The sequence below is a fragment of the Pteropus medius genome, unplaced genomic scaffold, assembly GCF_902729225.1.
Source record: "Pteropus medius unplaced genomic scaffold, Ma_sr-lr_union100, whole genome shotgun sequence".
In the NCBI taxonomy this organism is placed as follows: domain Eukaryota; kingdom Metazoa; phylum Chordata; class Mammalia; order Chiroptera; family Pteropodidae; genus Pteropus; species Pteropus medius.
In genome coordinates, this window is record NW_024355205.1 from 6,051,923 (window position 1) to 6,077,102 (window position 25,180).

The window sequence follows — 25,180 nt, forward strand, 5'->3', positions numbered from 1 at the left end:
TGATTTAATGCAACAGTTTTTTTTTAAGTTATGAGGACTTCCTCACAACCCATTTAAAAAAAACAAAAACTTTTTATTCAACTATGACATACATACAAAATACTATATATCTCTATAAATTATCGTTAAGTGAATATAACTATCTAATACCTAGCTAGATCATAAAAAAGAGCAGTAACAACATTCGGAGGCCTCTATTCTGTGGGATTCTGTTTTTAAAGTTAAAACATTTCAAAGACACTCAAATGACAGCGGTATCACTTTGGTCTCTTATACAAAATAGTCAAAACCTACTCTGAGCTCAAACATATTTTCTAATGATTTTTAAAACTGTATTGATCACAATCACATCTATACTTTTAAAAATTATAATACTCATTTAACCTATGCAATCACGTCAGAGTCTCCATCTACTAATTGAGAAATATAGCATTAAAAAATTCTACTTTCAGGTGGTAAGCATACTATGCAATATACAGATGATGTATTATAGAACTGTACACTTGAAATTTATATAATGTTATTAACCAATGTCACCCCAGTAAATTTAATTTAAAAAAATTAAAAATTCTAGTATGACATGAAATGGGCAAGTAAGACAAGTACATTTTTCCTTTGATGGAAAATTTGACAGAGAACTAAAGTAATTGCAATGAAATTGCCTTTATTAAAAAACAACTTAAAAAACAAACAAACCTTTATCTCATCACGCTTAACAAGGAAAAAAGCTATTTATTGCTAAATCTACAGGACACTCCACAGTCTCGATCTTACTTGCCCTACTGGGAACATTTCTAATGATTCTTTGAAGAGATCTTTATCCTTGGATTCCTCATTTCCAAGTTCATCTCTACTAAATAAGCACTCTTCTTTGGGTTCCTGTGCAGGCTCATCCTCCCCTGCTTACCCCTTAAATGTGGGTGTTCTTTAAGGTTCTACACTTGCTCTCCCCACAGCATTCTTCTTCATTTCTAAAGCTTCAGTCATCATCTGATGATTCCCAAATTCACAGTCTGTCCATCCCTCTCCTAAGATCTTTACATCTAATAATATATAAGACCTCCTCAGGTGAATGCTTCAAATCACATGCAAGATGTCTAAAACCTGTTCTTTCTCTAACTTCACACCAATCTGATGAAGGCAGAAACCTGGGCCTGTTCTTGGACTTCTCCCTTTTCCTTCCTTCAATCATCATACCCTTCAATTATACTTTCCAAATACCTAATTTGTCCATGTCGATTCCTACTGTCCTATCCTAATTTAGGCTATCTTCAAGTCTCACCTCTAATACTGAAAAAGTCTCCAAGCCCCTGTCACAACTGTCAACTTCAACACATTCTCCTCACTGCAAGAAGCAGAATGATTTTTCTAAACTGTAAAATCTGAAAACTTCATTTGCTTAAAAGCTATTTCTAAGGATCTGTAATGCTCTCCTGCTTCTGGTCTCTAAATGTTTTTTGGTTTTGTTTTTGTTTTTTTTTTCTGAGCCCCCTGCCCATCCCAATCCCCCAGCAACTTTCTTTCTAGGCTATTCACCTGGTTAAAATCTACTCAACCTATTCATTCTTAAGGTTTCAGCTAAGATGTTGTTTCCTTTGGGAAGCCATCCCTTTCGGTGTTAAATGTGTTTTATAAGGTACATTATTCTATTTGCCTGTTATCTAGTCTATATTCCCATTAGTATACATTAAGGTGGGCCTAGGCAGGATCCTTGTCTGCCTTGTTCCCTCCAATATCCCTCATGCTTAGCACAGTACCCTGCAGTATAAGAAGTCTTAAGAAATGAATTTAAGATTATAAATTAATTTCTGAGGCTACAGATGACAGAAATATTTAAAATTTGTTTAATAATTAGAATATCATGAATGTTTGATGAGAACCTATAAAGTCATATTTGAATTAATGTCTAAAATCCATGCAGGTGTAGTGCTGACACAAGAAAATATGGATGGTTCAAAATTCTAAAAGGAAGAGAAAAAAGGTGTAAAATCTGGCCCTACTTTAAGAATTGTATATTTAACTCGATACCACAAGGATTTGGTAAGAAAAAGGTTGAAGTACCCTTAATCATTTTCTTCATTAAAAGAGGGTGGGTACATTTCGAATGAGTGAAAAAATATGGTTTAGTCAACAACACCATTGGAATAAAAAAGTCCTACGTTATATCTTAATTCTTAAAAATCTAGATATACCAACAATATATTTTGGAGAGACTATTAAATTTTTTTTAAAAAACCAGAAAATACAAATAATTATTTGAAATAGAGAATATTTTTTTAAGCATGATACCAAATGTAAAGGTAAGTATATAAAAAGGGATTAATTATATGAAAGTATAAAAATAAACAAAAACACTTTTTAAATACTACAAAAGGAATGAAATAATTGAAAAATGAAAAGCCAATCCTACACATCTAAATCAATAAAGAGAAAAAAAAAAAAGCAAATCTTAATAATAAGAAAAATGTCAAGGGACATGTATAAGTGAGTCATTAAAGACAACAAATGATCAATAAATATTTTTTAAAGAAAGCCTAAATCACATCAATAAATAAAACAATTTTTTGGGGGGGGGATTTAAAACTAGTAAACACATATACCTAGCACAAGGCCCCTCCACTCTCCACTCTACTCTTAGTCTTCTAAAATATCTGTGTTGACGGAAGTAGAGATAAGTATACATTTGTACTTATATATTGCTGGTAGAAGATAAATTGGTACCATATACCAATTTAATTAAATTGATATCATATAATTAAATTGGTACCATATACCAATTTAATTAAATTGATACCAAGATAAATTGGTAACATATACCAATTTAATTTAATTTAATTAAGTTAAATTAAAAACATGGGCTTTTTTAGTATTTTCTATAATCTTCCTATAATAAACATTTATTTTATTTATAATATGAAAAAATAAGGTAATTTTTTAAAGCTGATAGTTCCCCCAAACCTAAAATGGCAAAATAATCTACTTAGCTTCAGAATAAAAATTAAAATAGCTTATATTTAAGTAATCTAGTTTTCTAAAGCCTTAGAGGATTGCTAAGTATATAATTTTTATACATTATAGAAGGAACAAGTTGACAGCTTAATAATTTTAAAATATTTAAATTATCGTGAATTTCCATAGTTGGAAATCATCAATTCCAACGTAAAAAAATACTCAGTCAACAACAGCTTTTTTTTCATTTCTAGAACAAAAATGGCAAGAAATTGTTCTTCTATTTTCTTAAATATAATCTAACTATAATTATTTTATCATCCTACTTCTCTCTCAGAGATACTCCTTGCCACTCCATTTAAAAAATGCTCATTTCAGGAATATCAATAATGATAATGACAATTACCAGATATATGTCTTGCACTTTTTTCTCTAAAGAAATATGATAGAAATAATAGCTTATAAAATTTTAATATATGTGTGTATATGGAGAGGAACATTTTATTAACTGCTTAATAAGTAAATAAAAGGGAAAAAAGTTTCACATATTTTCAAACATAAAGGCAAAGCAATCAGAACAGTTCATGCTTTGCTACAGATAAGAGCTCACAGTACACAGCACAGACTAAAATTTTTTGTCTATATAAAGTATTCAGGTTTTTCCTCTGCAAGTTGCTTTTATTAAAAAAAAAATGAATTATGACATTAAAAATTATCATCCTGACAGGGGAGATAAAAACTTGTACCATAAAGTGGATAGGCCTAATAATGAGACTTTTAAAGCCTATATTAAACTTTGGAGGCAATAAAAAAATATATATTTCAGAGTAAGCCTAGTATTTATATATTATGGAATACACATTTAATTAAAATAAACACTGAAGAACAAATTATATATTTAGACTATTGAAAAGTTACAAAAGTATTATTTAAAAATTAATCACTTTTGTTATAGATATGGCCTATATATTTCTCATTCTAAAATCAAAATGTAACTTCATACCTCATAATCTGGTCCTCCAAAGTGGGATTTTTTCTTAAGTTCTGTCATGGCATTTTTGTATGCTTCCTCTATCCTTCTTCTTTTCTCGATTTCCTATTTTTTAAAAAAAGCAAATGAAAATTTTATCATTTGAAGTGGGGATTTTCTCTGCATTTTACCAGAATTTTAGGATTTGGCCAAATAATAACTTCACTTTTATGAAAAATGAATATTAATCTGCCAAAGAAAACACTTTTCTCTGGGCTATATATTATACACAAGCTACCATTTAAATCACCTCGAAGATCACCTAAAAGGTAAGTTATGTATTTAAATAGATTAAGTAACTGCCAAAATTATCTACATTAAAAAAGATAAATTAGGACCAGAGAAATGTCTACAATATATTCATGCGTTTGTTTCTCCCCAATTAAAGCAATATTTATTTTGTTATAAAGAAAAAAATATAATAGATGCTAATAAAAAAATAACTCAATAAGTAGAATGAACGAATGCTAAACTATATTCCAAGATAGAAATATTTCTTGTACTTTCCCACTGCTGGATAAATCTATTTTAGAGCAGAAAAAGAGCTTAGATTTCTACTTTAACTCTCTCCTTTTATAGATACAGCCTGTAGCTCTAAAAAGTTAAAAGACCCAGGTCAACACTAAAAAGAAAAAGGCTGGTGCTGGCACCGATCTCAAACTTATTTCTATAACAATAGGCTGCATTGTGTCAAATTTGATACTGAAATCCAACAAGCTTGTAAAGAACTTAATGCCTTTAGTCAAATGCCTTACCTCAAATGCTTATGGGCTAAAAATTCCACACTGAAATCACACAAAGCTCAATACTTCCAAATACTCTGTTTGAAATGAAGCTAGTACAAATCAATGAATTAGGTTATTAGATCCAAAGATTAAGTGCTTTTTGTATACTCAAGAAAAAATGGGCCTACATATCCAGCAGATTGGCTAAAAATTAAAAAACAATAATGCCCACAAAAAACTGACAATACCAAGTGTTGATGAAGAACATCGACCAAGGATGAAGAACAAGTGGAATTCCATCAATTGCTGGTAGTTTTAACTGATATAACCACTTTAGAAAATTGTTTGCCAATAACCACTAAAGCTATCAACAATTGTACTGGGGTGCTATAAAAGTTAAATATCTTGATCTGAAGGGTGGTGACAGAAGTGTATATAAATGCACAAAACCATCAAGCAGTACACTTAAGATTGGTATACTTCACTGTATGTATTAATATACCTTAATTTAAAAAAATGAACAAAACAAAAACACACAGCACAGCAGTATTATTAAAAACACTTAGGGGAAAGTGAAAAAGTATGTGAGTCTATTAATTACACATATGTAAGTCTATTAATGTAAGCAAACATCTTAAATAAATAGAATATTTTTAGGCAGTGTGGTGAGATACGACTGATGAACCCTTAGTGAAAGATAAAAAGACTAAAGATAAAATGTTTTAAAGAGGTAGTTGGAATGAGTTGAATGATTCTCTTGAATCATTAGTCTATGATTTAAGAGGCTGTCTTGTTTTCTCAATATATTATTATTTTTTGTGTATGGGGTATCTTCTAGAAATTCAATGATATACACTGGTATAGAGTTGAAATCTTTGAATATAGAAGAGTTCGACTCCACCAGAATTAAAATGAAATGTTTATACCTTAAATAAATGTTTTCATTTCCTATTTTTAAAGAACACATATTGTCAGTCAATGTGGCTTATTGTTACTTGCATGTGAGAATTCTGAACAATTCTCTTTTCTTCTAAACATAGAGATTTTCTTAAAAACATCGGTGCTATTCAAATCCTGTGGCCATTTTGCCATTAAACCAGTGATGACACTGCTTTCCTTAGCATCTTGCTTGGATTGCTAAGACCTTCAAATACTATAAACAATATGACTCACTGATGAATGAGAAAATTCGTACTGAGGTCTGACCTAGTATCCAGAGCTGAAATATTGAAGAGATTAAAATTCTTCTAACTCTGCTACTTAACACTTCTGGACACGTCACTGGGCCTTAGTTCCTTCTTCCATAAAATGAAGGCACTGGACTAGAATTAAACTAAAGTATGTTTCGGTTCTAACATTTTACTATTTTACTGACATTGAATTATAAACAGAAGTTCCCCTACTAAATAAATTAACTAACTCATACTTCATATTAGAGACTAAAGATTCATATTGTAGTGTTATTATCAGTGTGGCAGTTTAAACAAAGGTCAAAAAAAGGTGAACAAGAAGCAAATGTTTGATGAACAACATAATGTATGTTGAGTAATATCACAGTGACCTTGAAAAAATGGCTATGAATGCAATAAGTTAAAGTTTCACTACATAAATTAGTGTTTAAGGTAATTCATATAACTTAAATGCAGTTTCGTATATCATATAATAAAGCTGGATAATGTTATATGGCTCATCACTTCTATTCCAAAGCATTACTATTATCATTACAAAAATCGTTATACTAAAATCCTATCAAGAATGCCTATTGTGCACTAACTGAATATCTAACTGGTGATTCTCAGGAAAATGAGTTTAAGTCCCCAGTTTCAGAGGAGTGGTACCACCGGCTACTTATATCAATCCCAATGGATTTTTCCCTAAAGAGTAAATTTGGTTTAATGTTCAATCCATATATAAAACTTACATAAAAATCTGATTTTTTTTTTTTTTAAACTAGTCTTACCTTATCCAGTCTCTTTTGCCAGCTGTCCTCACGTTTTACCATTAGTTCAATACAATGAGAAAGTGTAGCAAGGATTCCAGCAGTAGTTGCTTTAAAAGTTATTGCCTCCCCTTTAAAATCTATACCATTAATTCCTTTTGGTGTTACCTGTGGAAATACTGAAAAAGAAAGTTATCCACTAAAAATCTTTCTAATAAAGAAATAATTACACACATGTGAGTCTATTATCACAACTTAAAATTAGAAAATGTTTAGAGAACTAACAAGTCAGAGCAAGCTTTCAGAATATAATTTCTCTTTTGTTGGCCAACATTTAAAAATTTCCATCCATATTCTATGAGCAAAGAAGCTTGTGGCAGTATATGTACTTTCAAGTCTTTTTCCTGGATTCGATTTCCTGAAATCTATTTGCTCTGCTGCACCCAGTGAATAAAGTGGCAGGAGGAGTAATACTTTAACAATAACATTCTGACAAGCTTGGGGCAGGACCTAATTATGGCAAGAACTATGTTACATTTTGAGAAACGTAGAATTTAAAAAATATGTAAAAATGAAATGCAGAATTGAATAAAGCAATATAAAAATTTTAAATGTCCAAATTCAAGTTCAATACCAATGCACACAATAGTTCTTATGTTTATATTTTATAATATTAGAGTTAGCCTTTGAATGAAATAAAAATATCTTAAAGCTCACCAGATGCAAACAAGAGAACACAATGTATCTTATATTATTAGCTAGTAATAAACTACTGTAATAGAACTCTTATAAATTAAATAATGACACTTTCCACTTTACAAACTCATATGTAGCTACGAGGACAAAGGTAAAACCCATAAAAGAACAAATTGGTAAACTGTACTTCATCAAAATTTAAAATTTCTGCTCCTGAAGACATGGTTAAGAGAAAGCTGCAGTTATGTGGAATAAATAAGTCTAGAGATCTATCAACATACAGCATAGTGTCTACAGTTAATAATATTGTACTGAATACTAAAAATTTGCTAAGATAGATTTTAGGTGTTCTTAACACATACAAAAATGGTAACTACGTGAGATGATGTTAATTAGTTTGACCACAGTAATCATTTTACTATGTATACCAAATCATGTTATATACCTTAAATATATATAATTTCTATTAAAAAATTTTTTTTAAAGAGAGTAAAGAGACAAATCACAGACTGGGAGAAAAATCTTTGTAAAGCATATATCTGATAAAGGATTTGTACCCTATATATATTTAATATGATATATTAATATAGAATATTGGTGTATTCTATGGTACAATATAGAATATACAGTAATCTCTAAACTCAATAAGAAAATACGTAAACCAATACAAAAAACCGGACAAAAGATTTGAATACACATTTCACCAAAGAGATATGGATGGTAAATAAGCACAGGCAAAGATAGTCAATACCACTAGCTACTAGGGAAATGCAAGTTAAAAACCATAGTGAGATACCATTACACATCTATCAGAAGGTTAAAATTTAAAAAGACTGACCATGCCAAGTGTTGGCTAGGATTTGGAAAAACTGAGACTCTCATATATGGCTAGTGAAATACAGTTTGGCAGTTTTTTAAAAAGTTAAAAATACCCCTACCATATGATTTAGTCATTAGACTTCTAAGTATTTACCCCAAAGAAATAAAATTCATGTCCATAAATGTTCACAGTGGCATTAACTGTAATAGCCAAAAACTGTAAACAAACTAAATGTACACCAACAGATAAGTAGAAACACAAATTGTGGAATATCAACACAAGGGAATACTACCCAGCAATGAAATCAAATACTGATACATATGATAACAATGATGAATCTTAAAATAAGAAAGAAACCAGGCCAAAAATCCGACAAACTGTTTAAGACCATTTATATTAGATTTTAGAAAATGCAAACTAATCTATAGTGACAGAAAAGAGACCAGTGGTTGCTTGGGAAGGAGAAGGAAGGGATGACAAAGGGGTTAGATAAAACTTTTGAGGGTGATGAACATGGTAATGATCTTGATGGTGGTAATAACATCATGATAACTTCAACACTTAACCAACTTGTACACTTAAATATGTGCAGTTTGTTGTATTTTAATTATATCTCAATAAAGCTTTAAAAACATTTTTATTTTCGGAAAATCCTTTCTATCATTTTAACTTCTATCTTTTCTATCACTCGTTACCAAGATTGTGGTTTTATTTTAAACTATTTTTTTTTATTAATAACCAACTTAGAAATTAAGAGTCATTGGTGTCCTGAGAAAATGTTTACAACTATAATAATGGGGTCCTCCCTGCTAAATATTTGCTAATTTATATACCTGAGTCAGTATAAAAGAGCAACATGAAATGTCTGAAAAAATTCTAGAAATATACTTCTTCAGCTGCACTTCCTACTTTTAGAAGCAACCACTTGAAATCCTTTTCACAATGATACAGGGGTTATGCAACAGAATTTTGAGCTTTCCAATAGTTGATATTTTCAATGTTATTTAGTGTCTCATACATAAGGCCACTGAAATAAATTTCTCTCATATTACATTTGTTAGGAAATGAAAGTCATGAAGACAAGAAATCATCGAAATTTGTCACTCAATGGGCTTCTCTAAGTAGTGGTTACTTTGATTTTTGCTCCAAGTTTCTTATACCTTATATTGTAAAATTATGTTAACCTTGATGGAAAAACTTAAGCAAAACCCTAAATTACTTGATAAATTTAGATGAACACACTTATATAAATGTCTCAAGTGAAAACAAGGGAAAAATCATCTTACAGAGACAAGGTAACATGCCTTAGTTTCCTCTGGGAAAATGATACATTGTAGTAAAAGGAAGTTAAAATATGTGAAAGTACCCATGCATATGAAGGACAGAAATGGAAGAAATTATAAACTAATCTATAAATCTAGATTTGTAAGTATTTAGGCTCCAAAAATTAATACTCAGATTTATTGTTCTTTCAGTTGACCTCTGACTTTACACATTTAAACCATCTTTTAAAGGTACTAACACTTAGAAAATCAAGGAACCTATAAGCTAACATCAGCATGTCAAGAATAAAAACAAATGCTGACAGAAGCCGAGAGATCTGTAATCCCTTCGTTTCATTAAGATTCTCAAACACATTATTTTGAATAGCAGGCAACCTAAGGGAGAATCCCTGTAGTTTCTGTGGTAAGTTTTTTCTTTCCACACATGAAGTTCTCCAAATAACCATATGATACACATACTCAGAGGCAGAAAAAACCTGGTGGATAAGTCCTTCTGAACACACAGGATGGAGATCCAGCTAACTGTTCGTATTTAGGAGTTAGGTACTGTAAGCACTAAATGCACCAGCAGGGCTTTTTTACTAGTGGACTTCATCAAACAGTAATCTGGTAGTAAGACAGCTTTTTCATGCTAGACTCCTGAAAATCTCTATAGGTCTTTACCTGTGTCCATTCAGTGTCTCCAGAGTTATCTTCTAATTTTATATCAGAAAAAGTCTGGTTGATAGGTATTCTATAAACAGGGTAAGAGAAGGGAGCTGGAAACTGCATCTTTCAGTATGTAAATTTTCATTTAGTCCCTGGATACCAGAGTTCTTAGAGATATGCAGAATTAGCGAGACTCTTAAATTTCAATAATCAGTATGTAAATTTCCACTTAAAAACTTTATTGATAGGCCAATATACCTACCTCTTGCTGTGCCAGGTATTCCTGAATCTAGAACTTTCCAGTTCAATTTCTATAGAAAATAAGCTTCCATTCTCTTTCAGTGAATGTAGATGTAGTAATTGAGTGAATGTGGAATGGAAGGTTGGACTTGTGAGTTTCAATAATTTCCATTCTTTCAATAATTTTTCCAATATCCAAAGTACTTTTTCTATTTAAGCAGATTATTCATTGTGAAATTAAAATGTAACTGAAAGAACCTTCCTCCCAAAAGCCTTTAATTCCATATAGACATATAAATTTGGATGACTCAGTAAGGTTCAACATTTTGGTCCCAAGTTATAAGGACGGCTTTGTAATAAGAAGCCAGTACTTTGCAAGATTGGGAGAGGGGTAGGTTATAAGGAAAAAGTAGAGAGCCATGATGAAAATAAGAAATAAGAGGAGAAAAGAAGGAAAAGGTGGTGGAGAAAAGCATTAAATTTTAGTATCAATAATGGAATATTCCCATATGATTTCTAAAATAAAAAATTCTTCCCATGCATATTAGTCTTAAAAAAGTATTTGAAAATATGCCACAACCATAGATTTTCATGTTCTTTCAGAACTTCAGCAAAAATAAGCACAATTAGATGAATTTATTTTTTTCCCCGCAAAGGCTTGTAATTTAAAAAATTTTTAGGAATCCAGCTTCTTCTTAGGACACGTCAAAACAGGAGCGCGGATTATTAATCACAGATTTCAAATTTGTTTTGTTTTGTTTTAAAACTCCACATATAAGTGATGCCATGTGGTATTTGTCCTTAGCTTATTTCTCTTAGCATGATGTCCTTCAGAATTTTATTTAGTGAGTGAACCATTCGAAATAGAGCAACAATTAATAAACTGGTATATGAAATAAACTGCTTTGTTCCTGGGTTTAAACACAATTATGCTGTAAAATCAGAATTATTTCAATAATTTTCCTTTAATAACACTGATTATATACTTTTCAATGCCAGTTTATCAAGTAGAGAGAAAAAAAAAAGTTAGAGAGAAACACACTCTAAAGAAACATTCAAGTTCCTTAAAATGTCTCTACCCTAGGAAATAAACTTTTTTAGTTCTAAAAACTGATTCGTCCAAATACTGCTAAAATAAGCAGGCCAATGTCTAGAGTTCAGAGTAAGTCTTTGTTAGATAATCAGTGGCCATTATTATTGTCAGAATGTGTATTTTACCTACACGTCTTCTTCCAGAAGAAACATTCACTTTCCAGCAGTTCCACAGCTTTTAAAAATATTGCTCAATTAGATAATTATTCTTGTTATATAGTTAGATATTATATAACTTTAGAAAGTATATTTTATCTAGTTGACGGGGGGAAATGTACTACTTACACTTTTCCTTATTGCCATTGGTATTATGCAAAAAGTCTCCATCAGAACGTGTTGTAGGAAAGTCATCTTCATCATCCTCCACCACTAAATAAAACATATTTAAAGATATTAGGATGAAAGGAAATAGAAATTAACCAGTATATTCTTATGTTCAACCAAGCCAATATACTCTAGAGTCTGTGAATATAAGATCTTATCTGTATTTTCAGTGGTTATTAAGGTATGTCCAAAAAATATGCTATTGAATGTCTTTAATACATTATTATACAAACTGTACCCATTCTCATTCATGTAAGGAATGGTATTAAGATATGAATTATTTTGTCCTTTAGTCTTCCTATCTTTTCCTACCTTGGGGCAATTTCATAAATCTACCAGAGAAATTCATAATTTCTAGCCATTGTAGAATGGCTGAGCAGGGCTATAAGAGAATAACTTCCATGCAGAGGATACCATAGCTTGCTTCCGGGAGTTCTTAAATTTACCATCTCTGAAAACGCAGGGGAAATATAATGACTTTTAGATGTAATATCAATTTCTGTGCCTAGACATCCATTTTAACTTACTCAGTTACAGAAAAAAGAAAATCCTCTGTGTTCTCCTTCTGTGTACCTCTTTGTTCTATGTACCTATCATTTCTTTTTTTACTGCCTAATATACTTAATCCTCTGTACTATATACTCCATGTACTATATACTCCATGCTTAACGCAAATTTCTAAACCTCAGCCCTGACTCCTTATTCTCTACTTTCTGTCAAGCTTTTTTTATGGCTTCTTTAATTACCTTTTAAGGAACTCCCTCTCTTCAGAAAGAATATTCATTCTAAATTATTGTACTTCTTGCCTATATCTCTTTACCTCAGGGGTAATTTGGTTCACACCTACTTTAGCTGTCTCTTCAATATAAGTAAAGCCCATTCCTATACTTTATTGCCTGCCTTGACTAAATGGTAGGAATCACATGGAAAATGCCTTTATTCTGTACTGCCATTTTCTAATTATTGGGTTACTTCATTTTTTTAACACTTGGAAAATTTGCTACTCATTTTTAACAACCTTTTCAAATCATAAGCTGCTATTATCTACTAACACCTACTATTCATTTCTACCTAGCTGACTGATATCAATATCTGACTCATACTTTTCCAAGTCTATCATTCCTACAGATTCAATCTCCACAGTGAAGCCTCTGCAGAAACCTTAGTTCCAAGATTAATCAGATTCCCAGATTCTGCGGCTCTTTTACTCTCTCATCAATCATTTGCAAATATGGTCAATTCTAAGAAATTCATTAACACAGCACACTGTTCTGTTTTTAAATCAGTAATCATCTTCAGATAAAATCCTGACCTTGTCTCAAAACTCCTCTGATTAACTGCTCTTAAATACAGCAAGGTTTGAACTTCACTCATCTTAGCACCTACTTTGGGTTACTAAAGGTTCTCTTTTGTATCCTGAACTATCTAACAGCCTTGTAGCACCAAACAGGGATTTTTGACCTTCTTTTTCTAGCCTAAAACTCAATATGGAAAACTGATGAAAACAAGAATCACTCTAGCTAAAATAGCGGCCTTCCCCTTTCCCTTCCCAACCAAATACTCCTTGTCCATTTCTGAGGCACTTTTAAGGGATATATGACATGGTTTGAAATCACTGTGCTAATACAAATTCTCCATCCCAATCAGACTGGTTTCCTTTACTAACATTAATCTATTATGTTAAATTCCACCCTTAGATCTTGCATACTCCTGCTTTCCTTATCCCTGCAATAATCCAAATTAACTACATCAATAACAGCTATTATTACTATTATTTTTTGCTGTTAAGTATAAGCATAATGCTAACATATATATTCTTGTTTAATTCTCACAATTATATGAGCTGGATATAACATCCATTTTACAACTAAGGAAACAGATATGGAGAAATGTTAATGCTTCAAGTCATTCAACTAACAATGACTAGAAGAGAAAAATTAGAAGAACCTTTCTTTTAAAGGCTTTAATGTGATATATATGTCCTGTTTTAAAATCAAGCAGTATGTTTAAAGATAGTGCCTTCTACTTCTGTAATCCCAGAGTATCTAAGACCTAAAAGGTTAATTAAATCTTAACGGGAGTATGTGTGTGAGTGACAGAGGATCATGTTTAGACTGCCTAACTAGCAATTCTGATAAAACATTTTACATGAAAAACAACGATGATCACATAAAATGAAATGAGAGTTTGCTATTACCATTTCGCTGACACACTTAATGAAGAATAGTGATTCTTAAAATTCTGTAAGTCACAGACTTAGTTTTGATAATTTAATTAAAGTGCATCTAGAGAGATCCTTAGACTCAGGTCAGCAACTCTGATCTACAGTCAAAGTAGAAAACTAAGGTCTATGTCCTCATTTCGCTTTTCCCAGCATGTATTCTTAAAACATAAATTTTTCTTAAAATAGCAATTACAGAAAAATCAATTGTTATGGGCTGAATTGTGTTCCCCTCTGACCCAAATTCATATGTCAAAGTCTTAACTCCCCCGTATCTCAGAATATAGCTGTATATGGACACAGGGGCGTTACGGAGACAATCAAGTTAAAATGAGGTCACTATGGTGGGCCTTAATCCAATATGACTGGTGTTCCTATAAAGAAAAAATTTGGACACAGACACTTACAGAAAAAAGATGACATGAAGACACACGGAGAAGACGAACATCTATAAGAATGAGAGAGGCCTAGAACAGATCCTCCCCACATTGCCCTCAGAAGAACCCAACTATAACTTGATCTCAGACTTCTAGTCTCTAGAAATGTGAGAAAATAAATTTGTTGTTTAAGCCACACAGTCTGTGGTACTTCATGATGGCAGCAATAGCAAACTAATGCATTAGTCTATCACTGCTATTTATTGAAACATGATTAATGTTTAAAATCATTTTCAAATCTTCTACACAACTGGTTATAACTGCATCCCAACTTCTACTCTATTCACTATCACTTTTGTCCTTCGAATGCTATATACTATTGATGTGGATCATTTAAAAATAAACAAGGAATCCAATTCTGTATATATCCTGTTTTTCTTTAAAGAGGTATTTGAAATGAAAGCTGATGTGTTATGTTTAATTTGATTAAAAGGTTATATACAGTTGGTCCTCTGTATCTGTGGGTTCCGTATCCATGAATTCAACTAACCACAGATTGAAAAAAAAAAAAAAAGTTGTGTTGTTGCTGACTATGTAATTAGGCCTACAATGGTTGTGTCTGTACTCAATATGTACAGACTATTTTTTTGTCATTATTCCCTAAACAATAAATTATAACAACAATTTACATAGCATTTACATTGTATTAGGTAATCTAAAGATGAAATAATCTAGAGATGAAGATTTAAAGTATAAGGGAAGATGTGTGTAAGTTATATGCAAATACTACACCATTTTATATAAAGGACTTGAGCATCTTCAGATTATGGTATCAGTCAGGCATCCTGGAACATCCCGGTGAATACCTAGGGACAATTGTATCTTTTTTTTTTTAATGAAGGAGAAATATAAGTTTAACTGCCTTTATTTTTAGAGAAATAAACATCAAATGTTAAAGAACCAAAAACTTAAAAGTGTACCAAATATAAAGAACTTCAAAAGCTACTTAATTTTGTCTAAATTTTAAGAAGAATATGGGCTTCTGCTTCTTGCCAAGATAGAATAAAGAAACTAAATTTACTCTCTAGCATGCAACTAAAAACTGGACAAAATATATGCGATAATGATTTTCGAGACACTGGACATTAGGCAAAAAAGGACAATGATCCCTGAGTGTCAAGGAACAAATGTGAGCTCTATGATTGTTCAATTTACTGCCCTGGGAGAATTTCCAAGCTAAAGAGTAAGAAGGAACACAAAAGGAGCCCAGTAGACTCTCTGAGGTGAGGAAAAGGAGCTGAGAGACAAAAGCAAAGAGTACCAGAGAGGGGAGAACTGTATAGAGAGAGAACCTTGGAGACTGGTAGAAGGTCCTTTCAAGTATTCAGTAGAGTACTCACAGTACATACAAAGTGAGAGTACTCTAGAAGTCAGAGAAAGAACCAACTGAAAAGATTCCAGGAAACAGTATTCAAAGCCTACCTGCGGCAGGAAAAAGTCTTTGTGCTCCTTTACTTGAAGTGGTTATTTTACTTGAAAGTAGACTGTGATCAGTTAAATGTGTATACTATAAACCCTAAAGTAGCCACTAAAGTAAGTTATAACTAAAAAGAAAACGAAAAAGATAAAAAATGGTATTATAAAAAAAAATCCCAAAGAACACAAAAAGAGGGAATGAAGAACAGAAAAAAACAAAAACTTTGAACTCAGATCCAACACATTTAATAAGACCAAGAAATAAAACCATGTCAAGCAACCTAGTTATACAGTGAATAAACTTACTGCTATTTAGTAATAATTCTGTGAGTAGTTCACTTTTGTCTTCACAGAAAATAGAAAAATTGAGGAATGGATGTGAACAACATTAGTAATATGTTTAGCAGTCACAAAAGAAAAGTTCAAAATTCACATAAGTTAACAATTTCTTTTAAAAGGAATTCATTAAAAATTTTTTTAAAATGTATATGTAGCTCTATTATTGATTTCCTCTTCCATGAAAAAAAGGCCAGAGGAAGGGAGAGTGCTGGAGAGGGAGAGAAAGAAAGGTAAAGAGAGAAGGAAAGGGAGAAGGAGAAGAAGAGAAAGGGAGAAAGAGATCGACTAATTCCAGACTGGAAAATTTAACATAAACATATGCTTGTCTCTAAGACCCATCATGGGGCAAATTAAATTTATTAGACATAATCATATAAAATGCCCAACATTACGAAGATAAGATACTATTTTTAATAAAATAGTTTAAAAATCATTTAAAAATCTTCACTGGAATCTGTTAAATGTGATAGATTACTTAAGAAGTTATTAAAGTACACAAGTTATATGGACACTGAAATCTGTTACATTGGGGGTTTGCAGCAAAAGTGACTATAATTACCTTTATCAGTTAAAGACATTACCCTTTAAGATCAAGAGGCTTTAAATCCATTCATTCTCCAAGTAAAAATAGTGGCAATAGCCTAATTAACCTTTATCCCTTTGAAGTTCATCCTTGGAGACAGCATCAGCACAGGCATCAAAGTACTTCTGTAGAGTATCAACTTGTCTACATAGGATATCTCTAAAGGTTTCCATTTCAGCCAATTTCTCACGTAAGCTGTGGCCTTTCTGCAAAACACAAAAGGCAGGGGGTAGGGGGGAAGGGAACCCAAGTTAACTAACCTGGAATTCATTTAGTCCTATGATATTTAATCACCTTAAGGTCTACACCTTACTAATGAGGGCCATGGAATAGGGAGAGCTGTAAAGCTCAATGTATACTCCCAGGAATACACTTGAAACTAACTGTGGCTAGACATTGATAAGCCTGACAATTTACTAATATAACATTTAATATTTTTCAAATTATTGGCATTGTGAAGAAAAATTGTGAAAGACTTTGAAATGGGCAAAAATATTACTAGGTGTATTTTCAAAGGAATGGTGAGTGTCATCTATGGAACCTTCGGCATCTATGAAACCCTTTGGAAAGGGTGTTGTTTTATCATATACAAGATTTTGCTTTTTTTTAAGAAGTCTTTAATTTCATTACATTTGAGCTATTTTGCCACTCTTGTAGTAGAAAACTGAGAGTAATGTAAATGATTCTTGCCCACAGATGTGCAAATAAACTTTGTCCAGTGGAGATACACTAGTTACTAATCTGTAGATCGACCAGTTTTGCCTATATTAGCATTTTGGCATTCTTCAGATTCTCCTTTGAATAAAAGTTTTTCTTTACATCTTATCTATTAATGAAATAAAATCTTTGACATGTGTTCATTTTCTATTTGTGTGAGTCATGAATTTTATCCCTTAAAAACAATTCTGTAATAACTTCAAATAAATTACACCGTAGAAAATTCTTTCAAAAAACTATCAAATAAGTTCTGTTCACAATATTCAATGTTAAACTTAATTTAAGTTGTCTTAAAGCATTCACAACCACAAACCTTGAATGAAGAGGTGGATGTTGCAGAATAGCCACTTGCTCCAGACACCAGTGACACCATTGAGCCATGTCGACGCAAGCTGGATTCAGATCCATAACCAGATTCAGTCTAAAAAAGAAAGTAAACTATATGAAAAAAAAAAATTAAAGAAAAAATACTTAATCATTACATACAAAAAACTGTAACCTTGTGAGGTGACAGATGTTAACGAAACTTATTGTCCTAAATTATTTCAGTATATATGTGCATGTGCATATAATCATGTTGTATACCTTAAACTAATACAAGGTTATTCATTATAGCTCAATAAAACAAAAAATACATAGGAGGAAACAAAAGTTTTCTTATAAGTCAATAAGACTATAAATATTGGATAGAACAAGGGCAAAAGAAGTAATAAGAGAAAAACAACCAGTATTATATTTTTATAGTATTATTTTCAGTACTATCACTTATCATTGTCTCAATAAAGCTTTTTGTATTATACCAGGCAGTTTATATCTATTGTCAACCATTCTTTATATATCATGATTACAGCATTTATCATTCAATTGTATTTACATTTTGTAACTACTACTGGACTTGGATCTTCTGGAAGAAGACTGTATCGTTTTCATTTTTGTAGCCACCTTGGTAGTTCATGTCACAAAGAAAAGTTCTCTATTTTGCCTATATGTTAAGTAATCACTCCATGGAAAATAACTGAACTCCTGGATGTTGTGGTATATTTAGGACTTAACATTGTAATAATACTTTTATCTAATTTTATGGGAATGGTACTCATCAGAGCATCAACTTTATATTCCACCCTCCCTAAGACAAAAGCGGTACCAATAAAATAGACAAAGAAATTAAACATCTGAAAAAAATAACTTCCAAGTACCTGAAACCTTCTGAAGTATTTTGGATCTCTAATTAGTTTCTACTGCTATTTTTTTTTTAAAATACTGTAAATAATTTTAGTCCTAGTCACTAAACTCAGGAGACAAAATAACATCTAATCATTTTGGGTACCACATCTAGTAGCAGCAATTGGAAATAGTTTTCAGTTATTTGATTTTCAAGATTAAGAATCACTGAAATTTAGTACAATGTACTATAGAAAATATTTCCATTGACATTTTACATCCTCTGTGCTCTAGTTCTTGAGTTTCTGAAAATCCATTACATTTCCTATATAGCTCTTGGTTTACCCATGGCATTATTTTAATTGGACAATATTCTTTTAGGTACAAGAACATTAAGCTTTTATACTGATTTAATAAATAAAATTTTCTGTTATTATTTTTATGTAAATAACATTAACACCTGTTCAAAGCATTTTTGCAGTTCAATATCACTTCATTTAACTTAGGTTTACTATTCCAGGAAGAAGAGGAAGAGGGAATAAGAAAGTAAGAGAAGGAATCCATAACCAAAATAGCAAAACAACTCATGAAAATAAATTAGTATCTTCAGGCAAAGACACTAGAATTTAGCCATGTGAAAATAAGCGGCATCGAAAAATTCAAACATCCAGCATATACAAGTCACCAAATGAAATTGTCATGCTTTAATGATGCCTATTTACAAAACACTGTCTAAAAAGATATTGCAGGATCTTCTCAACTGAGAATTTACTAACAAATTACATATAAACTTAAGACTATATGGCATCAAAACTCATCTCCAAGACTTACATCATGATATACCACTTCACATCTCAAAGCAAAGCAATGTGTGAATGATGAAGCAAAATAAGTATTTTGGTACCAGGAAAACTATTAATGAAAGGGTAAAGCATGTAAATTGTACCTCAAGAAAACTGATTTGTCTTTTAAAGGCGAAACTACTCTATGACAAAAGAAAGCAGGCTAGGGTGCAGCAGGGGCACTGACTACAAAGTAATACAAAATTGGGGGGCACAGGTTACAACTGTCAAAATTTAATTGTCCAATTAAAATGGATACATTTTAAGAATGTTAAATTGTAGCTCAACAAAGTAAAGGAAAAAAGTAAGTTTGTTTCAATATAACAGAATCCCACCAAAAGATAATTCTAATTACAACAATCATATAGTTTAAAAAAAAATAAGACTTTCTATCAAACATCCTGGAACAAACATACTGAGCTAGGTTCTTTAAGACTGGAATTAAAAATAAGGAGAATCTATCTGTAACAGGTTATACAAATAAAGGTACTTCATAAATTAACTTTTCTCAGATACCTATATGTCATTCATTTCTAAACAGAAATTAATCTAAATTGCCCATTTAAATACAAAGAACTCGCCTGATCCCATCTAATCTCAGAAGCTAAGCAGGGTTGGGCCTGGTTAGTACTTGGATGGGAGACCACTTAAGAAGACCAGGTGCTGTAGGCGTAAAAAAATATATAAAATAAAAAAATATATAAGGGATTGTAATCTGACAAGGTCCTTGCAATCTGTGAGGTCAGCTAACGGTTGCCTGGCCTAAAAAAAATAAACAAACAAAAAGAACTCTACAATTTACAATCAAAATTTTATAATATTAAAAAGATTTATTTATTTGAAAAATATCCAAAAATCAAACAATTTTAAGTTTAAATCCAAATGAATATACTTTCTCCATTTCTTGCTTTATATCAACAAGACATAAAACAGAGCAAGTCGAACTATTTTCTTAAGGTCTTGGAACAAAATATAAACACTACAAAGCTTTAGTAAAGGTGTCTTCACTATTAAACATACTTCTTATAACTTTTTCTATTTTTTTCAGGTTTCGACATTTCAAAACAAGTAATATCTTCTTACAACAAAGACATGAGAGAACAAAAGACTACTATAGCAATATTGATATTGCTGTATATTTTACATAATGGATAGTAAATAAATGTGGAGTCTGAGAGTTTAGTGTAACTGTATTTCTACCTCTAATAAAGTTTCATTTAAATTTCATTATAAATTATATAAATAATTCCAAGGAAAAAGAAAATACAGTATAACCAATTCCATTGTCATTGAATTTAAATAATGAAGAGTCATTTGTCACTCTATTTCAGTCAATTATAATGAGATAACTTTAAATATAAATAATTTAAGTGGTTAACAAATATACATGTACATACAAATGAATCCTCACTGTTTAAAAACTAGTCATTCTGGAAACGGCACAGGTGTGGGATGGTCTCAAGGTATCAATATTTTATAAACACTTTGTCATAGGTGCTGAAAATAATTCTAAAAGAGAAGTTACAAAACTATTCTGAATCTATAAGGTGTGCTTTTTGAAGGTAGAGTGGGTGAGGGAAGCAGGGATATAAATGGGAAGAAATTACGTTCTTAAAACTGTAACATGCTTTCAAATCTCGTTGGTATGAGTTTTGGAGATAATACTTTTAAAGACATGATGGCTTTTTAAAAATCCCACTCATTCTTCCACAAGAAAAAAGAAGTTGAGCTTACTTACAATCTCTAATCATCAACAGTATTTTGAAAACACCAAATTCTATCTAAAATTAATAATATAGAATTCAAATAGTTACTGTATGAATATTTTTTCCCTTTCAATATATCTTCTTTAAGCATCATCATATGTATTGCTTTGCAAAAAACTCCTAAATTTGTGAGTTTGTAAGCAGTATTCCTGAATACATTTTGCATAAACATAAAATGCCACTTTGGTTCAATGACACACTTACTGAATATTTACTATGTAGAGCAAGGTTTACTTCTTTTAAACACTATAGAAATTAGACCATACCTCTTTGTTGTAATATTACTTTTTATCTTTAAAAAAAAAAAAGCACAATCTTTTGGCCACTAGAGGGGGACAGTGGTGTTTTCCAAGTAGCATTATACTACTCGGAAAGCTACTACAAAGGTTACTGTTGGTCAAAGTACAAGAGTAACCTTTAGACTAATTCCTTTACATCTACCTGTACCCTCTCTATCTTGACTTCTTGAGAAAAAAGAAAAGCATGATAAATTAAATCATTTAGTTCAAAGTTATGAATTTAATAAAACACTAGAAATGCCTAAGAACTGATTTGAAAACTCCCTTAAAGCCATAGCTAAATTTTAGTTTATTTTAATCACGTGGGAGATAAACTTACATAGTATCATTTTGTTCAGTCTGTTCATCACCCCATCTATTCTCCAAAAGCAATGGTATAAAATATAGCAAAAAGGTTGGTTTATTTTTTTTAATAGCACCTGGCTTTAGAAAAGCTCGTTCTTTTTCCTAATAACACTCTCCAGAAAGAAAAACAGCAAAAACACACAAACAAACAACAACAAAAGAGACAGAAATTAAGTAACTTCTTCACAGTATCAAATATTAGTGGTATAATGCCCTACTCCCAAACTATACTTTTTCCATTTTAATTATGAGAAGAGAGAAAATACAAGATTAAATGTTAACATGAAAACAACGAAGCATTTTCCAGAAACCGAAATTCTGTAACCTGTAATAAAACCAAATAAGCTTACTATGCTGTGAGCATCGACACATCTACCTTCAACATTATTATTTGAAAGCAAACCACACAAGAAGCAAGACATTATATACTCAGGAGAGCAATTTAATCAATAGGGTTGTGATTATTTTAATTAGTATTTTGAATGGCAACAATTTTATTCTTGTCTAGGTTCAAATAAACAGTATTTGAGATAAGAAAATTTGGCACAACAATTTCATGCTCATATTAAAATCTCATCTATTTATGCTTTCAAATACTTATGGATTCCCGTAGAGAAGCAGTAGCCTCTGAAGTAGAAAGAACACAAGCATAAGAGTGAAAAGACAGGCTTTATTATCACTGTAACCACTAAACAACAAGATAAGTCAGTCATCTTTCTGGGTTTAATTTTCTTATTATAATAATATGGCTAGTCTAGAACTATAGCTCTCCATATTAAACCTGAATACCAAAGCTTAGGCTAAAAATGTATACATCCAGTGCAGACAGAATGTAAGGCAGTTCTTTTTGAACTAGATGGAAAGGTATAATAAAATTCATTCAGAAAACCAACATCTATAAAGTATCATACGAGGAGAGGTTCAATCTGCAATGATTTCCAGGAACTGAAGCACCTCATGAATTAAAAAAATTTTAAAATATATTTTAAAAATGGTATTAAAGAGGATTTTTATCCTACTCTAACTGCCTAAATAAAGCCCAGTGGCAATTAACAATTAACTTCACCGAATAAAGTATCTGCTTATCCTCAAGATACTTTTGTCAAATCATACTGGAAAACATTTGCTCAGATTAGTCCTAGAGATATTTTTTTTCGGATCCTAGTCATTTTTGTATCATAATTTAAAAATATCAAATATAACATGCCATTTGAAGGTCATTTATGGAACATGGTTATACAGTTTGCATTTTCTTCTACTAGAGCATAAGATGTGCTTTCCTTTCCAGAAATACCTAAAAAGGAAGTGTTGTAATGAAATGAAGCTAGAAAGTTTAAGCCAAGCTGTATCACACACCATAGTTAAGTTGTGAAAAGAACGCTAGATGGGCAAAAGAAAATAAGACACTGCCAATCACACTCTGAAGTACTAAAAAAAAAAAAAAGCCCAAATGCAACATGGTACTGTAGAAACAGAGGGTAACAACAGTTGCTCCCTTCTCTCCTTGATCTTAGATCTCCCTTTCTTGTACTTATAATTTAGGGTTTTAGATTCCATAATATATCTGTATATCTACAAGAGAAAATTAGTAGACCACCAAGCCCTTCCTGTGATATAAAAGATGATTCTAAGTAAACTGTATCTGACACTGAAATTCAGTCTTACCTCTTTTTTTAAATCCTTCCTCCTTTGAGGGAGTCTAGAGATCAAAATGTCTTTTTTTTTCTTAGTGATCAATCAAATAGGGCTGTATAAAGGAAGTTTTGAAACAATTTTTCCACCCTAGCTTTAGAAAACAAATACTAAAGGATAAGGGAGATTTTTGGTTTCACCTTGAGAGGAGGGCTGACGAAAGAGTTCAGTAACTTTAAATGGCTATTTTATATATCAATTCCAGAGAGCCACCTTGGATAAACAACAACAACAACAGTAAAAACTTATAATTAGGACACTTACTTTGTGCCAGGCATGATGCTAACACTTAACATGCATTATCTCATTTAATCCTTTAAATAGTGTATTTGAAATGGGTATTATTATTATACCCATTTTATAGGGGATTTTATGTAATGTCTTCAGAGTCACACAAGTGGTAAGTAAGGGACCCGGGATTCAGTCCCATTTTCAAGTGCCCATGATGTTAACCATTATGCTATGCTTCCTTAACATCCAGAGACTTTGCTTCTACTCTCAATTCTATTGTCCCACTGCCATTCTCTAGTTCTGGTCTGAGTCTTTCAGATAAATCCTCCACCTTTCTAACTGCTTTTAGTCTGCTCTTCTTGAAATCCTTTCTAGTGTAACCAAGTAGTCTTTTAAAAATAGACATCTGATTCTTTACTTCCTGTTTTAAATCCTATTTGGCTCCCTATTTCTCCTAGGATGAAGTTCATACATTGCTTATAAGGCCCTGTTAGAGGCAGATATACAATTACACTAAACTACTATCAGCCTCCATATTCATTTACTATCCATTACTTTAAATGTGGTTGCATCAATATTGCTGTAATAAGGTCTTCTGTTCTAGCAGATATCTTTGGAAGGAGATATTACCTATTTTGAAACAGTAGAACTTGAAGAAATAGACAAGAATATAAGAAATGCATTTTATAGTGAAAGAATATTTAATAAGACTTTGTAATACTTATATCATAAATACTAATGTTTGCTACTATTGATTGCCTCTTCATCCCCAACAAAGCAAATCTTTATACCTCTACTCCAGGAACACTTACATGGGTAGGGGGTGGAGGGTGGAATTCAAGAAGCTAGCAACAGATGTAACAAAATACCAACACTACTCTTTAACTTTCTTGTTTTATGGTTTGCCCTAGAAAAAAGAGCCAGAGCATGTTTTCTTTCAGAAGAAGTTCCACAGGCACAGAATACAGAGGTTATAATTTCATTCTTTTTATCTAATTGCAAAGAGATGACAACAGCAAAACAGTTAATGCTACTCTTTGAAGCTCCTTTAAATGTCTCAGTAAGAGAATAAACAGGTTTAATATATTAAAGTAGTATTTTGCAGGATTGCTGAAATGTTAAGATTATCCATGGCCAGGGGACCTGAAACATTAATTCTTCTTTGCAAGAATCCTCAAAGAAATATATGCACATAAAACAACGGTCAGCAAATGAACTGTATTACTCTGGGGCTTTCTACAAAAGATAAGCATCATTTTCTTACGAGTAGGGGAGAAATTTAGATCTGTATCAAAACATGAAAAGATACCCATAATTTATTGCTAGTGGAGGAAAAGCTACAAAACAGTATATTATTCATATAAAAATGTAAGGCTGTACATACA

At 31.6% G+C, this 25,180-nt stretch overlaps 1 protein-coding gene across 2 annotated transcripts in view; it reads right to left on the minus strand.

Moving 5' to 3' along the window:
• CERT1 (ceramide transporter 1) overlaps positions 1-25,180 on the minus strand; it is an 80,900-nt gene that overhangs the window by 23,051 nt on the left and 32,669 nt on the right. For both annotated transcript variants that reach the window (XM_039857311.1, XM_039857312.1), the window contains exons 4-8: positions 17,773-17,880; positions 16,810-16,948; positions 11,708-11,791; positions 6,665-6,822; positions 3,953-4,045 (exon numbers count right to left, since the gene is read on the minus strand). In XM_039857311.1, coding sequence (XP_039713245.1) covers positions 3,953-4,045; positions 6,665-6,822; positions 11,708-11,791; positions 16,810-16,948; positions 17,773-17,880 — 582 coding nt within the window. The remainder of the gene's footprint in view (positions 1-3,952; positions 4,046-6,664; positions 6,823-11,707; positions 11,792-16,809; positions 16,949-17,772; positions 17,881-25,180) is intronic.